The sequence below is a fragment of the Pleurodeles waltl genome, chromosome 3_2, assembly GCF_031143425.1.
Source record: "Pleurodeles waltl isolate 20211129_DDA chromosome 3_2, aPleWal1.hap1.20221129, whole genome shotgun sequence".
Lineage (NCBI taxonomy): Eukaryota > Metazoa > Chordata > Amphibia > Caudata > Salamandridae > Pleurodeles > Pleurodeles waltl.
This window is the reverse complement of record NC_090441.1, coordinates 198,954,345-198,971,964: the sequence shown is the minus strand read 5'-3', so window position 1 is coordinate 198,971,964 and position 17,620 is coordinate 198,954,345. Positions and strand designations below refer to the sequence as shown.

Here is a 17,620-nt window from a genome sequence, read left to right as displayed (position 1 = left end):
TCATCTGATACAGACTTCTAGCTGCAGAATCCTTATCTTTGAATAGATACCCAAGCAATCCCATACTGTTGGTGGGCTGCAGACAAATTTAACTAGACAAAAAAATCCTGCAGGACCAAACAGGCAAAATGCCTTTCTCTGCAGACCTGAATTTCCAGGCCGTACTGTTTAGCAAATGTGTGCAGGGATGCCCATGAGCTAACGCCATGGCCGTTCCTCTGGTGGAAAGGACCCTTAAGCCCTTAGGAGACTGCTTTTTAGCTAGGGCATAGCAGGACCTAATACAGGGAATGACCCAGCATGAAATTGTTTGTTTCTGTCCTGCCCAACCTTTTTTAACTCCTACATAGCCAACGAAGAGTTGGTCGTCCACCTGGAACTCTTTTGTGTGGTCTTGGTAGAACAACAACACTCTTTTTGGGTCCAGAGGCTGGAGTCACTCCTCTTAGTTAGAGGGATGTGGAGGAGCGAACAAAGTTGGCAGGGTGACATATTTTCCCAAGTGGAATGGGGTCACCACCTTGGGTAGGAAAAAAGCACCACCTTGTTCGTGAGTACCATGAGATAGGGAGGCTTGGATGATAAAGCCTGCAGCTCACTCACGCTCCGGGCAGATGTTACTGCCACTAGAAAGGCAGCCTTGATGGTGAGAAGCCAGAGGGACAATTATGTAGTGGCTCGAAGAGAGCACACATGAGGTACCTGAGAATCAGGTACAGATCCTACTGAGGCTTGATGAAGGGCAAAAGGCAAACCCTTTCAGAAAACTATGTACAAAGGGGGATTCCACAGAGGGGGTTGGTCAGGCAGCCACTACAAGGTGGACAGAGCAGACAGATAACCCTTCAGAGTGCCCAGGGCAGAGCCCTGCTGGACAAGGGTAAAAATGAAGAGAAGAATATCAGAATGAGAGGCAGAAAGAGGGTCGATAGACTTTTCTGTACAATACTTTACACATTTTTGCCAACTCCAGGTGTATACCATTTTGGTGGAGGGCGGGAGGAAAGTCAAAAGCTATCAACTGCTGCTGCTTAATCTCCATGCATGAAGGTGCAGAGTTGATATGTTTGGGTGGAGGACCCTTCCCTGCAGCAAGTGTGTCCAGTCTCTTGGATTCCCTGTCCATGGGAGCGGCTGGGAATGTGCCATGGGAAGTTGAGGTCTGGACTACCAGGCTCTCAGTGGTGGGGTGTTGGCTGAGGAAGCCAGGGCGACCCGGGGGAGGGCGATGGTGGCGGGAAATTGTCCTGTTTATAGCAGCCCATGTGCTGGGCTTGGACCAAGTTCCCAGAAGGATATCGTCAGTTTTTCATTAAAGGGCAATAGGGGTTCAGCTTAGGAAGCCCCAGGCGGAAGCACTTCGGTCAAAAGGTTAGTTTTGACCGCCACCGAGGGTAGATCGAGGTCTAGGACCTCCGCTGCTCTCTTCACCACCATTGTGTAAGATGCTCCTTCCTTCATAGCCACAGTGGGTGGAGAGAGCAAGCCAGTATCTGGAGAGGTGTCCAGTCCATTGCCATCTCCCAGTTCCTCCTACCAGTCCAAATACTCACTAGGGGTGTACAACTGGTATTCTAAAGGGTTCAGTGACCTCTCCCACTTTTCCCCCATGCATAGCTGCTCGGCAAAACACTCAGGCAGTGACTTAGAGCCACTTGGCCTAGTCGGCGCTGGAACTGACATCAATCAACGCCTTTCTGACTCTGAGTCGCCAGGAATAAGAATGGGGCTGGTGCCGGGTGCATCGGCATCAGGATCGCCACTGGAGAAGGTCGAGTTGGCATGACCGGCGCCGATCTGAGTTCAGATCCGTGAGAACCCATTTGAGCCGAGGCTGCTGGCGGGGAACCTGACGGGGCCTCCTCTGACCCCACAGGGCCCGAAGGCGCTCCGGAAGGGTCAGCCAGCTGGAATATTCGGCATATGGGCTTGTAAAAGTCTTTTATTTGAGTGGTGGTTGCTCTGGCTCTGGAAAAGGGGGGAGGCACTGAGTTGACTCTGTCAACGTCTCTGCAAAATCGTGCCTGGAATGTTCCCCACTCGTCGAGTCAGCCGACGGACAAGGTGAAGTCAAAGTCCAGTTAGACTACTTTTTCTTCTTGTGCCTTTTCCCCAAGTGTCCCAAGGACCTCGAGAGCAACCAAGAGGACTTGGGGCTCCTGGAGAGGTCCTGCGACCTTCTCTCGATCAGGACCAAGACCTCCTGGGAGTCAAGCTAGATGGCATCGACTCCTGGATCACAATCAGCTTTAGGGACTGCTCCCTCAAAGCTTTCGGCACCATGACCTGGCAGTCCGAGCATGACTTTGAGTCGTGGTTATGTTCAAGACACCATAACCACACAAGGTGGGGCTCAGTTACTGACATGGCGCAGTGACAGGCGCCACACAGCTTAAATCCTTCCTTCCTAGATGACCTCTTGACAGACTTCAGTAAAAAAATGACACTAAATGTCGAAAAAAGGGCTGCAAAAGAGACAGTAGGATAGCTGTTCTCTCGATCAGCGCTAACTGGTGCGGAAATAAAAGAACTGAGGTCTGCTAGTCTGGATGGCGCCTATATAGATGACGGCGACGTCACTTCCAGTGCCTATGCCGCCTGCCGCCACCAACACGCAGAAAAGAACGAAGCCACCCAATGGCGTGCAAGGGTAATGCTCATGCAAATGTTTCCGAATCCAGTCTGACGCCTGGGAAATGCAAAGGTAAGGAATACTAATACGAGTACTTATAACCTAAAAATAGGTATAATTTCAGCCTAAAACAATCTCTATTCTGAAAGATTCTGGGGTATTAGGTGAGTACTGTGATTACCTGGTGGCCCTTTAGGCCCCTAACATGAAGTATGTGTTTTTGGAAGATAGGCGTCTGATAGGGCAATCCATGGCTTTATGTTTCGGATCAGCCCCAGGCAATTAGTGCAGGCTGTACACAAATCTAAGCCCTTGTGAGTCTGATGCAGTAGATATGCCACCTCATGTTGTGTTGGCTTGTCTTTGTACAACAAAGTACACAGCAGTATGATGATTAATCAATGGGTGCTCAATTATGGGCTGTTTTACGGTAATTCCTATGCTAAATGTGGTTGTAAGTATATGGGTAAATGCAACTAATCTTTTAAATCATTGTGTTTTTTATCTTTGATTTTAATTTGTGTATTCGGTTTGTTAGAGCTAGACAACTTGTTTGCTCATTAAAATTGTATAAATGTATGCAAATAAAAAACAATGGGCCAGATGTAGCAAGAAACAAATTTGCGAATCGGAAATTGAGAGTCGGTGTGACTCGCAATTTACGATTCGCAAATTCGTATGCAGAATGGTGTCTCAGACACCTTCTGCGAATCGCAAGGGGGTCGCAAAGACCCACCTCATTAATATTAAAGAGGTGGGTCGCAATTTGCGACCCCCATAGCGAGTCCCTGCACTCACAGGGATGGTGGCCTGCTGGAGACAGCAGACCTCCATGTCTGTGACTGCTTTTTAAGTAAAGCAGTTTTTTTTTTTTGTAATGCTGCCCGTTTTCCTTAAAGGAAAACGAGTTGCAATACAAAATAAAAAATGAAACCATTTGGTTTCGTTTTTTCAGAGTAGGCAGTGGTCCATTGGACCACTGCCTGCTCTGAAAAAACATTTTGTGCGACATTCACAAAAAGGACGGGGTCCCATGGGGACCCCTTCCCTTTTGCGAATGGGTTAGCACCCACTTCACATGAGTGCTAACTGCGAATTGCTTTGCGACCGCTTTCGCGGTCACAAAGCAATTCTGGATTGCGGTGTGAGTCGCAAATAGGAAGGGAACACCCCTTCCTATTTGCGAGTCGCATTCCCATTTTGCGAGTCAGTACCGACTCGCAAAATGGGAATGTGCATTGCGATGGCCGTTATATATCAACAGCAGACCGGATATCGGTCACCGTTGTGATGAAGTAACCCGTCCGCTGAAATCTAAGTCAGATCCTCTGTTTGTTTTGAACCGTACTGCGTATACACATTCTCCTTCACACATACTGTCCACTTTCCTGGTTTGTTATCGCAAGAGAGCGCTTCTGAGGCCCGTGCCAGAGTCGCAGACTCACCAAGATTCCGGATCCTCCCGGATTGCAGGAGCTGCACCAGAGCCGAGAGGCTGTCCATCTGCTGCTCACTCAGTTCACGCAGGTCGACGCCATAGTCAGCAAGCACTGACGCGAGCTTCTGGACAGCTGCATCTGCTGGACGACAAGACAAGATATAAGTGCCCGGAGCTGCAAGTCCAACCAAGGATCACAACCTCAAAGCTGATCTGTAGTGAAGGCTGAGACATGAGAGCAACGCTGAGGCTAGCAAAGGTCTGAGGGCATCCGATTCACCACCAAAGAACACATCAACTCTCCCAGTATCCCTTGGAAAGCAGCCTCCCCAATGGCAGTACTGCGAGGATTTAGCAAGTTGTCCATTGTCCTTCAAAGCACTTTTTTGCCGTGTTCATCAAAAAAAGAAACTTGTGCTTCAAATGATGGACAGAGTGTTGAAACTTTTCAAACACTCGTCCCCAGTCACAGATCTGGGTTTAATCCATTGTTCTTTTGCTCACCATGCCACCCCACTTTGGACCCAGCCATATGCAAATCAGTCTTGACCCTGTTCCTCATGGGAACAGTCCGGCCCGAACTGACGAGCCAGATCCTCCCTGGTGTGGGAACAAGCATCCCTGGACCGGCCAAGGTACCTTGAAGCCGTGAGGTCCATCACTGGGACTCTTCTTGGCCGAGATGTTGTCATAAGACGCCATGGATTACCCGGCTACACCTCCATCAAGGAAAGCCACTGAAAGAACTGGTCAGTGCTGCCGATGTGATCTGCCTATCACAGCAGAAACTTGGTCTAAGGAGAGTACCATGGCAAGGGTACCATTACCCCAATGCAAGCAAGAAAACTGAGGCCACCATACTCTGGAACAATTTAAGAATTTTAGGGGCTCTGGTTCAAAGTATTTTTGGGGGCCCTGTTCAGAACAGCTTTGAATTTGTGATCTAATTACAACTCTTTCACGCCCTCTTTGGTCAGGTCACTGACACTGCACCAACACAGTGGTCCAAATTCTAAATGTGTTTCCATCTAATATTTAGGGATAGAAACGTGTGTTTTAAATATTGTACGACAGCAGCAGCTCACTAATATTATTGCAAATAATTTATTTGATTCTCTCCCATTTCGAATATGTAAGGTTCAGTTTTGATCTAAAAGAAACGTTTTATAGATGGTGCAAGAAACATAAACACAATATTTCTCTGCAAAATGCCTGAACTAACTCCCACTCATTACTCGTATTAAAAATAAATTAAAAGAAAACAGTATTTAAACCCATGGACGTTTAAGAATCACTCAAGGTCATCAGGGCAGTATTGTCTGCAGAACTGAGCTGGCTCTATCGGGGGCCCCTGACAGGCTTGGGCCCTGGTCCACAGCCCACTTGCCCAGGCCTTAAAACGTCTCTGCCTATACCCTGGCTTGATGGTAAAAAACTGACTCAAAATGGACTGCAGAGGGCCCTCACACCCTTGGCCCCAGTGCAACTGCACCTGCTGCACCCCTATCCAATGAGGACCTGAGGCTGGAAGAGAAACTGCAACAGGGGATCTCACTCCGTTGGAGAATGAGCAGTTCACAATCTGCACCTATCAGTTTCTAACTGAAGTACTTCCAGGGCCTGGTGTGTGAGTTCCTTTCAGTGACCACAAGAGTAGGGGATCTGACCACGTGGGGAACGCTGGGACCAATCAAATCAAGAGAACGCAAACAGGAAGTGTGGGCATTCTCCTGCAAGGACCCCGCAGCTCCCTCTTACAGCCATGCACCGAGAAGTGCAGGACTAATACTGGGAGATGCTGACATCAGGTGACCAGCCAGCTCATCAATCATGCGTTGGCATCTATGACAAGGGCCACTGGAATTATGCGATTGTCTGTCAATTTTCGCATAAACATGGGTTTGCCATATAATCCACCATTTGCCGCATAATCTGCAGATTTTAACAAAAAAACTTTTTTCTAGCTCAAACAGTTCAAAAGTTAGTAAAGACGCAGCTACACGTGCTGTTGTGCAGTGAAAGGCCCTTTGCAAAGCTGGACTGCTCACTGTAGAGTCCAGCTGGACTCATTCTAGTCTTTCTGCCAGCCACTCTGCTGAGGGCTGGTCTTACTTGTGTAACCTACACCCACCCAACACAGGCGTCACCAGTCAGGTGACCCTGCCAATAAAAGGGGCCGGGCGCACGTGCCTGAGGCCAGTTCAGTACCACCCTACCACCGTGTCTGCGTCATCTCATTTACGAGCATGAGGGCCTAGGGCCCCACATTACACTCACCACTCTGTTGCTTATTGCTATATTCCGATCTAAAACTGGTACTAATGAGGAGCAACCATTGCCCAGACAGTGTTACTAAGTTTAAAAACGATGAAATCCTGAAGCTTTAGGCGCAATATGTCGCATAATTAGCCGTTTGTTGTAGCATAATTTGCTCAACCCTGGTGGATAATTTGGCCCTTTCCTGCCGCTTGGTTCCAGTAGGCCTGTCTATGACGTCGTTGTGACGTAAAATGTGATATCATGGGCATTAAGTTATGACAGAGAGGAAAGATTGTACAGGCATCACAATTCATCACACACATTTTGTGATTTTGGACCGAAACCTTCACATTACTTCAATTCTTGATTAATTCCATTCTGAACACGTTTTGATATTTCTTTTAAAATGGCTTCATCAGCCCCCGCCCCAGGTTTATTAAATATTTGTGTTGCTCCAACTGTTGTCCTATGTTTATTACTGTGAGAAATTGGTATTTGCAGTGAATTACACATTTGCAACCGTTCCTGTTTAATGAAAGTATATTGGCACACCCCGGTGTCTGGTGGTGCCCGTCTGAGAGCGGAAGTGACGTCACAGGGCGATGATCTGAGCGGGTACCTGCGCCTTTCAAAGTACTGACAGGTTGGACCAGGGTTCCCTGGGATAACAACAGCACCTTTAACGTGTTCGGGATACATATTGGGAGATGAATTTGATAAATAATTACAGGCTCCTATTTTAAAGCATTCACGTATTACAATCAGAATATAATTTTGTATTCTAATAATTTTAATTTTACTGTTTTTCTTAATAGGTGAGTGCGACCCTTCCATATCCCTTACTACCTTTTGGGCCTCATTTACAAGCCCCTGGCGCTGCTGCTGCGTCATGTTTTTTGATGCAGCGGCGTACAATCAGTACTGTATACTGTTCCATGTTTACAAACGGACGCATTGGGCCCAACGCATCAGTTTCCAAAGCCCTGGGTCACATTATACCTGCGCCAGGAATAATGTATGCAGGGTAGGCGTTCCCACGTAAAAAAAACACGTAGAACTGATGCAGTGAAATTTACAACTTTTCACTGAGCCACTCTCCGACTTCACTGTGTAGAAATTTTAAAGCCTTCTCAGACCAGGCATAAAATTGACGCAAGGCTTTTTACAAAGTGACTCGCCTATGTGTTCTGATGCATTGCTGGAGTTGTGTCAGTTTTACGACACAACTCCAGCAATATGTCACTTTAGCACCAACAGATGCGTCAGAATTTCTGACTCATCCATGAAAACATGTGCCATGCAGCTCTGTATTGTAAATACAGCACACCCATGAAGTTTTTAGCGGATTTGCATCAGGCGCAATAAATCTGATGCATCTATGCCGATGTATCGGTTTCTTGTAAATGAGGCCCTTTATTTTTTATTTTAAGCAGGAGAACCACATGCTCATTTTTTTATATTTTCCTTTACGTTACCATTTTTGTGTACATAATCCTTACACATCACTGCACTTTAATTACTTTGACTTTGTCCCGATTTCACTTCCTTCCCAATATTTTTTCCTGACTATTTTCATACACATTTTTGGTCTGATGTAATAATCTTTCACCTGGACAGTTAGCAATAGTTTTCTCTCTACTGGTGAGGAAGCTGGTGGGAGTTGTCAGCTAAAGGGAGAGCTTGTCTAATAGTCAGTGATAACATTGATTGTTTACAATTCAATAATTTGGTATTTAGAGTATAAGAATTCATGTTTCTTTAACTGAGGACAAGTTAGGCCTTGTTGTTTAATTTTTCATGACATAGCTCTTTAACACCTGATCTGAACCGATGCTTTGATTCTCGGAGACTTCACTAGCTGAGATATGATTCCCGTGACTACAATGGACGTCATTTAGAGGTGACCAGCGGTTGCAGCTGTGAACCCTGGCTTGCCCCATGCAACCCCTGGCACTGCCTTTGCAACCAGGGGCATAGCTTGGTCAGTAGGATTTGGGGGGTATGAGCTTCAGATGTCCAGACAATCACGTTAGCACATAATGTTAAAATACAATCTATAACATGCAGGGCACACAGAGGAGGTAAAGAGGCAGTGGAAAGGGAGAGGTATGAGGACTGGTAGGAGTACTAAGTGAGAGAAACACATGTTGTAGGATCATGCACATTTTTTAAGGCTTTTGAAACAGAGAGAATAGTGTGTGTTTCTGTGTGTTTGTCAGTGTGGGTGCATAAATCCAAGGTGAAAGCCGAAAAACATCACCATACCTGACTGAAAGCTGCTGTACCCAACTATTCATCATAAAATACATTTATTGGAGGGTGTAACACACCAAACACCCCCCGAAGGTACGCCCCTGTTTGTGGCCCCCGGCCTTAGAGACAAATAGACAGCTCATGCTTATGGGTGTCTGTTGGAGCTCCACTTTTTTGCTTTTTGTCAATTCACTAGTAGTAAGTAATGCAACATTATTCACTATTAGTGTCATAAACATGGGGTACAATTATCTGGAATATGACCCTCCCTGGCAGCTGAGGTGAGTAAAACATGCTTTTAAATGTACAAAGTGTGCATGCTCGCGGTTTAGAGCGCGTTTAGGTGTGACAGTGCGTGTATGTGTGAATGCGTGTGTATATGTAAGCCTGTGTGCGAATAAATGCAAAGGTCAAATGGTGTGTGATTTCATTTCCACTACCCCTGGCATTTTGGTGAACTGACGTGCATGGTGATTACCTGAGCAGCGAGTAGGTTTCTAAGGACAGGGCAGTTGTCCCAGACTGAATAACATACTTTCTAACAACTCATGTACTGAGAACAGATGCTCTGAACACTTGGGCGCTTATTTACAAACCTGTGCGCTGCCGGTGCACCACTTTTCGTGATGCAAGGCGGCGCATAGTGCAGGCCCATATCTATAAGGCCGTGCAAAGCCACTTTGCTTGGATTTTCACAGACTTGTGGATATGGTGTAAGGCAAGTTGCTGGGTTACCCTACACTGTGTCAGGGAAGTGTTCCATGGGCGTTGCAGTGGGTCTTCATGTACAACACCCATGGATTTTGACACTGCCCCATATTTTCAAGAATCTGTAAACCTGGGAATGTGTCAAAATCGAACGCCTCCCCCGGGGAGGCGCAATGAGGAGAAATATCTCTATTTCTCCTTGTTTTTCCTTTTTAGGTCAAGGGTAAGCGTACGACCTCTTGTATACTTTTAAGTATACTTCTTCTGTGGGCTTCCAGCTATTTCATTTGTTAGTTTCAGTGTCATTAAACATCCATGTAAGTTCCTAATATCTGGTTTGAAAAGTGCACCCAGGGCTTGGAAGATAAACACCAGCTGCAGACTGAAGCATTTATTGAGCCACCCACTAATGTGGTAAGAAAAGCATGGCTTCAGGCCTACCACTGCAGCCTGACTGCTGCAGTACACATCTGCAGTACAACCTGTTACAATAACCGTATTTCACAGGTAAAACTTCCCTTTTAAATATTAGTGAGCCATCGCTTTGTCAGTTTTGTATCCCACAAAGTAAGGTGCATGGAATTTAAAAGTCTGGGGTGTAGAAAGTTAATGTTACCATGTCCCTACAGTGACAAGGCCGTGAAAGCTTTTTGTCTCTGTGGCAGCCCTGTATGTTGTATGCAGAAAACCTGAGTACAGATTAAAATGCTAATACTGTATCTCGGGAATGTGACCAGCTAGAAAAATAATGAAACAACTGTTTTTAATTCAATTCAATGGTGAAGCTGGATTTTTAAAATATATTAGTGAAAAGTAACTTTCAGAAAACTCCCCTTTATCTGCCTGAACTGTCAGAAGGCTCATTAGTACAGCTCCAGACATGCCGTCGTGAACAGGTTAAGCCGCACAGGTCAGTTCAAAATGTATTCAGAACCAGCGTGCCCAGTCCTCAGACTGCAACTGCTAACAACCATATATACAAAAAGCCAATAGAAAGGCGAGCGCGTCGCTTATCCTAGATTGCTTGTCGATCCATTTACATGCTCTATGTCGAGCTATTACCACTTATCGCATCATTTGAGGATGCTAAACCTTTAGAAATGATTCTCATACTAGAAATGGAGGTAGTTAAAGCCCAATTTATCAACACATGAAATTAAAACACCCTGAGTACATAGAACTCACATTTCATGGCATTCAAAAAGTTATCCCTACTAAAAGAGGGGGAGATTACGAGTTGATTTTGAGACAAGAAGAAGCAAAATGGATAGCGAGGTTGAGGGCAGTGGGTAAGGGGCTTAATGTTGAAGGGGACCACACTACTTTCTGTGAAAGACGGGACATTTCCTTCATAGTGTAGATGGTGACATCAACCAGTAAAATATTATAACTGTGAAGTGACGGAGCGGCCACCCACGTATATGGCTAATAAATAAAAGAGGAAGCCGTCTTTGTAGGTGTTAATATCATTATTGTTGGGAATTCAAATTGGAAACTCCTTAGTATTTTGATAACACCCTAGTCATGATTTTGTACTAGAATTGAAATTAAGTCAAGGGCAAACGTGAGGGAAGTTATTTTAGTAAATAAAACGTGGCACAAAACAGTGCAAAGGGCAATAGGGGCGTTGAAGATTGAATATTAGTAAAATAAAGATATAGGTCATGTTTTAATAAATAGCTTAAGATGGTACCCACAAACGAGTGGTTCAGTGTGAGCCCGAGATGACACCTAAGTAGTGTGACGTGGCATATTTAAATATAGGCAAGGGCCTAGCTGGTAAGAATATTTGGTTGAACAGTTGTAGAAAACTATTTCGAGATTAATTTATTTGTAGGCAAATATTAAGTGAAAGATAACTGGGCGCCTAATAATATTTCTTCAAAACACAGACAAAGTATAAACCAGTAAACTAAAGATGGCACTGAGGGGGGACCTGCTTGGTGGAGATACCAAAATGGCGCCCGCATGGTACTGAGTCATGTCCACTGGGACCGCCACAGAAGCAGGCAGGACGCAAACAAGAGAAGGCCACAGTACTTGGAGAGTTCCAACTGTTTGGAAGAGTAATGTTTGCTACTAAATGTAGCCATGGAGAGACTCATTTTGGGGAGTGAAAGATGGCTCCCGTCCTTGAATGAATCAGGAGAATGTTGTTAATATCTTATTGACAATAATGTGATAGTCTCTACACCGAATGAGAATATCCTACTGATAGTAAAAGCAGAGGATTTGCAATAATATGCAGTCGTCTTGCGATATAGTGGTAAGTTAAAGATGATGCTCACCCGCGAGGGGCCCGGGGTAATCGCGTAAAACACCTAACAGCGAGCCGCCAGGGCGCTATTGAAATTCAGAATGTTTTGTGTTCATAAGAAGAGCTTTTTAACATACCAGTAAAAGTTTAACAGAGTCAGTTAAAATATTCACCCAAAGAGGCTTCAGTGCCCAAAAGGTAATGATTATGGTCTCTGGAGTTATAGGACCCATTGAAAGTAAAAGAAAACAACATTGAATTGCTCATATAAGTGCAATACCAACTTAGAAAGGATTACATGTATACTGTGATGGTAATAACAATGCTAGAAATTTTGTTTTTATTTTGATGACTAATAGGTTTATATTATGGAATTGAAAGCATGACAAGAAACTTAATTGGTGTATTGCTGGTATGAATACTGAGTAAAATTAGAATGATGTATTTAACAGATAAATCTACTTAAGACTTGTAAAACTATTTATCAGATCTGAATGAACACTGCATAACATGTAAGTTATATGAAATATATATTAGGAACTTTTTATGAGTCATTGTAAATTAAAGAATTAGACAGTTTTTATCTTATAAGCAGATAATAATAAAAAGTGTGACATACGAATTCCAAACTCAATGTGGTTATCTAACAAGCATGAGGACGCATTGCTTTATGAGGTTGTGTCATGGTTTCTAACTGCCAGATGCTTGAGTACTCAAGGATATTTGTATATAGTGTAGAGTTTTTACTTTGTGAATGTTAGTATTTTCTATTTTCCATGCTGGAAATGGTGATTGTTTCTAATAGATGTTTTATATGCCCTGATGAAGTTCCTATGGAGGACAGAAACGCGTTGGCTGGGTCAGCTCAAAATGAAATACAAATAGAGGATAACATTGACACAGTTACTGAAGTATTATATGAGAATCATTTCTAAAGGATTAGGGTCCTTAAATGATGTGATAAGTGGTAATAGCTCAACATAAAGCATGTAAATGGATCGACAAGTAATGTAGGATAAGTGACATGCTCTACTTTTGATTGGCTTAGAATGCTAAATAGCATGAGCCTCTGCCACCTCTCAGCCTTGAACGGATCCTGCAGTCCCACCACTGATTCTGACCATCACAAGGATGAGAGAACCCAAGGGGTTCTGCAAGGGATGATAGCAGCTCAAAGGTACAGAGGAGGACGGCAGATGCTCCTAGATGTAACGGAGGACTTTATGACCTCAAAGGTACAGAGGAGGACGGCAGATGCTCCTAGATGTAACGGAGGACTTTATGACCTCAAAGGTACAGAGGAGGATGGTAGGTAAGCAAAGGTACAGAGGAGGACAGCAGATGCTCCTAGGTGAAGCAGAGGACTTTAGGAGCTCAAAGGCCTAGAGGAGGATGGTAGGTGAGCAAAGGTACGGAGGAGGATGGAAGGAGTAGTGTAGGAAGTTGGCTCTGTATGCACTATTTCAAAGTAAGGAATAGCATGCACAGAGTCCAAGGGTTCCCCTTAGAGGTAAGATAGTGGCAAAACAAGATAATTCTAATGCTCTATTTTGTGGTAGTGTGGTCGAGCAGTAGGCTTATCAAAGGAGTAGTGTTAAGCATTTGTTGTACATACACACAGGCAATAAATGAGGAACACACACTCAGAGACAATTCCAGGCCAATAGTTTTTTGTATAGAAAAATATCTTTTCTTAGTTTATTTTAAGAACCACAGGTTCAAGATTTACATGTAATACTTCAAATGAAAGGTATTGCAGGTAGGTACTTTAGGAACTTTGAATTAGCAAAATAGCATATACAATCTTCACATAAATCACATATAGCTATTTTAAAACTAGACAGTGCAATTTTCAACAGTTCCTGGGGGGGAGTAAGAGTTTGTTAGTTTTTGCAGGTAAGTAAACCACCTACGGGGTTCAAGTTTGGGTCCAAGGTAGCCCACCGTTGGGGGTTCAGAGCAACCCCAGCGTTACCACACCAGCAGCTCAGGGCCGGTCAGGTGCAGAGGTCAAAGTGGTGCCCAAAACGCTTAGGCTTCAATGGAGAAGGGGGTGCCCCGGTTCCAGTCTGCCAGCAGGTAAGTACCCGCGTCTTCGGAGGGCAGACCAGGGGGGTTTTGTAGGGCACCGGGGGGACACAAGTCCACACAGAAAGTACATCCTCAGCGGCACGGGGACGGCCGGGTGCAGTGTGCAAACAGGCATCATGTTTGTAATAGAAAGCAATGGGAGACCAAGGGGTCTCTTCAGCGATGCAGGCAGGCAAGGGGGGGCTCCTCGGGGTTGCCACCACCTGGGCAAGGGAGAGGGCCACCGGGGGTCGCTCCTGTACTGGAGGTCGGATCCTTCAGGCCCTGGGGGCTGCGGGTGCAGAGTCTTTACCAGGCGTCGGATCTTAGAAGCAGGCAGTCGCGGTCGGGGGGGGGCCTCTGGATTCCCTCTGCAGGCGTCGCTGTGGGCGCTCAGGGGGGGGCAACTCTGGCTACTCATGGGCTCGCAGTCGCCGGGGAGTCCTCCCTGAAGTGCTTGTTCTCCACAAGTCGAGCCGGGGGCGTCGGGTGCAGAGTGCCAAGTCTCACGCTTCCGGCGGGAAACATGAGTTGTTTTTAAGTTGCTCCTTTGTTACAAAGTTGCAGTCTTTGGTGAACAGAGCCGCTGTCCTCGGGAGTTCTTGGTCCTTCTAGATGCAGGGCAGTCCTCTGAGGCTTCAGAGGTCGCTGGTCCCTGGGGAGAGCGGAGAGCGTCGCTGGAGCAGTGTCTTTAGAAGTGGGGAGACAGGCCGGTAGAGCTGGGGCCAAAGCAGTTGGTGTGTCTGTCTTCTCTGCAGGGTTTTTGGAAAGGCCATCTGCATTGGCATGGGCAGTCCCAGGTCTGTGTTCCACTATAAAGTCCATTCCCTGTAGGGAGATGGACCACCTCAACAGTTTTGGATTTTCACCTTTCATTTGCATCAGCCATCTGAGAGGTCTGTGGTCAGTTTGAACTACAAAGTGAGTACCGAAGAGGTATGGTCTCAGCTTCTTCAGGGACCAAACCACAGCAAAGGCCTCCCTCTCAATGGCACTCCAACGCTGCTCCCTGGGGAGTAACCTCCTGCTAATGAAAGCAACAGGCTGGTCAAGGCCATCATCATTTGTTTGGGACAAAACTGCCCCTATCCCATGTTCAGAGGCATCTGTCTGCACAATGAACTGCTTGGAGTAATCTGGAGCTTTTAGAACTGGTGCTGTGCACATTGCTTGTTTCAGGGTGTCAAAGGCCTGTTGGCATTCTACAGTCCAGTTTACTTTCTTTGGCATTTTCTTGGAGGTACGTTCTGTGAGGGCTGTCACTATGGATCCATATACCTTCACAAACCTCCTGTAATACCCAGTCAAGCCAAGGAATGCCCTGACTTGAGTCTGGGTTTCTGGAGCTGCCCAGTCCAGAATAGTCTGGATCTTAGGCTGGAGTGGATGAACTTGGCCTCCACCTACAAGGTGACCCAAGTAAACCACAGTTCCCTGCCCTATCTGGCATTTGGATGCCTTGATAGAGAGGCCTGCTGATTGCAGAGCCTTCAAAACCTTCTTCAGGTGGACCAGATGATCCTGCCAGCTGGAGCTAAAGACAGCAATATCGTCAAGATAAGCTGCACTAAAGGACTCCAAGCCAGCAAGGGCTTGATTCACCAACCTTTGGAAGGTGGCAGGGGCATTCTTTAAACCAAAGGGCATAACAGTAAACTGATAATGCCCATCAGGTGTGGAGAATGCTGTCTTTTCTTTTGCTCCTGGTGCCATTTTGATTTGCCAGTACCCTGCTGTTAAGTCAAAGGTACTTAAGAATTTGGCAGCACCCAATTTGTCAATCAGTTCATCAGCCCTTGGAATGGGATGGGCATCTGTCTTGGTGACAGAATTAAGTCCTCTGTAGTCCACACAAAACCTCATCTCTCTCTTTCCATCTTTGGTGTGAGGTTTGGGGACTAAGACCACTGGGCTAGCCCAGGGGCTGTCAGAGTGCTCAATGACTCCCAATTCCAGCATCTTGTGGACTTCCCCTTTGATGCTTTCCTTAGCTTGATCAGACTGTCTGAATATTTTGTTTTTGACAGGCATGCTGTCTCCTGTGTCCACATCATGGGTACACAGGTGTGTCTGACCAGGGGTTAGGGAAAAGAGCTCAGCAAACTGTTGCAGGACCTTCCTACAGTCAGATTGCTGTTGGCTAGAGAGGGTGTCTGAGTAGATCACTCCATCAACTGAGCCATCTTTAGGGTCTGTGGAGAGGAGATCAGGGAGAGGTTCACTCTCAGCTTCCTGGTCCTCATCTGTTACCATCAACAGATTCACATCAGCCCTGTCATGGAAGAGGTTAAGGCGGTTCACATGGATCACCCTCTTGGGGGTCCTGCTAGTGCCTAGGTCCACCAGGTAGGTGACCTGACTTTTCTTTTCTTGCACTGGGTAAGGGCCACTCCATCTGTCCTGAAGTGCCCTGGGAGCCACAGGCTCCAAAACCCAGACTTTCTGCCCTGGTTGAAATTCAACCATTGCAGCCTTTTGGTCATACCAAAACTTCTGGAGCTGTTGGCTGGCCTCAAGGTTTTTGCTTGCCTTTTCGATGTACTCTGCCATCCTTGAACGTAGGCCAAGTACATAGTCCACTATATCTTGCTTAGGCTCATGAAGAGGTCTCTCCCAGCCTTCTTTCACAAGAGCTAGTGGTCCCCTTACAGGGTGGCCAAACAGAAGTTCAAAGGGTAAAAACCCTACTCCCTTCTGAGGCACCTCTCTGTAAGCGAAAAGCAGACATGGCAAGAGGACATCCCATCTCCTTTTGAGTTTTTCAGGGAGCCCCATGATCATGCCTTTTAATGTCTTGTTGAATCTCTCAACAAGGCCATTGGTTTGTGGATGGTACGGTGTGGTGAATTTGTAAGTCACCCCACACTCATTCCACATGTGTTTCAGGTATGCTGACATAAAGTTGGTACCTCTGTCAGACACCACCTCCTTAGGAAAACCCACTCTGGTAAAAAATACCAATGAGTGCCTTGGCTACTGCAGGGGCAGTAGTCGACCTAAGGGGAATTGCTTCAGGGTATCTAGTAGCATGATCCACTACTACTAGTATGTACAGGTTCCCTGAGGCTGTGGGAGGTTCAAGTGGACCCACTATGTCCACACCCACTCTTTCAAAGGGAACCCCCACCACTGGAAGTGGAATGAGGGGGGCCTTTGGGTGCCCACCTGTCTTACCACTGGCTTGACAGGTGGCACAGGGGACACAAAACTCCTTGACCTTCTGGGACATGTTGGGCCAATAGAAGTGGTTGACTAGTCTCTCCCACGTCTTGGTCTGTCCCAAATGCCCAGCAAGAGGAATATCATGGGCTAAGGTCAGTATGAACTCCCTAAATCCTGAGGCACTACCACTCTCCTAGTGGCACCAGGTTTGGGATCTCTTGCCTCAGTGTAAAGGAGTCCATCTTCCCAATAGACCCTATGTGTTCCTGTTTTCTTTCCATTGGACTCTTCAGCAGCTTGCTGCCTAAGGCCTTCAAGAGAGGGACAGGTTTCTTGCCCCTTACACAACTGCTCCCTTGAGGGTCCCCCTGGGCCTAGGAGCTCAACCTGATAAGGTCCTAACTCCATAGGGTCAGTTCCCTCAGAGGGCAGAACTTCTTCCTGAGAAGAGAGGTTCTCTTTTTCTTGTTGTGTTGCAACTGGTTCCCCAGTTGTCTTTCCTTTCCTCTTGGTAGGTTGGGCCCTTTTTCCAGGCTCCAACACCACTTTTTCACCCTGAGCCTTGAACTGTGCCCTTATCTTGACACACACCAGTTCAGGGATACCCAGCATGGCTGCATGGGTTTTCAATTCTACCTCAGCCCATGCTGAGGACTCCAGGTCATTTCCAAGCAAACAGTCTACAGGGATACTTGAGGAGACCACCACCTGTTTCAGGCCATTGACCCCTCCCCACTCTAAAGTTACCATAGCCATGGGATGTACTTTAGTCTGATTGTCAGCGTTGGTGACTGGATAAGTTTGTCCAGCCAGGTATTGACCAGGGGAAACCAGTTTCTCT

At 46.2% G+C, this 17,620-nt stretch overlaps 1 protein-coding gene across 2 annotated transcripts in view; it reads right to left on the bottom strand.

The window, feature by feature from the left end:
• The window catches only part of PTPRN (protein tyrosine phosphatase receptor type N), a 328,193-nt gene that overhangs the window by 157,068 nt on the left and 153,505 nt on the right, over window positions 1–17,620 (bottom strand). Inside the window, exon 7 of one of the 2 annotated variants that reach the window (XM_069227162.1) lies at window positions 4,078–4,212. In XM_069227162.1, the coding sequence (XP_069083263.1) occupies window positions 4,078–4,212 (135 nt within the window). The remainder of the gene's footprint in view (window positions 1–4,077; window positions 4,213–17,620) is intronic. The other variant, XM_069227164.1, reaches the window with a different exon arrangement.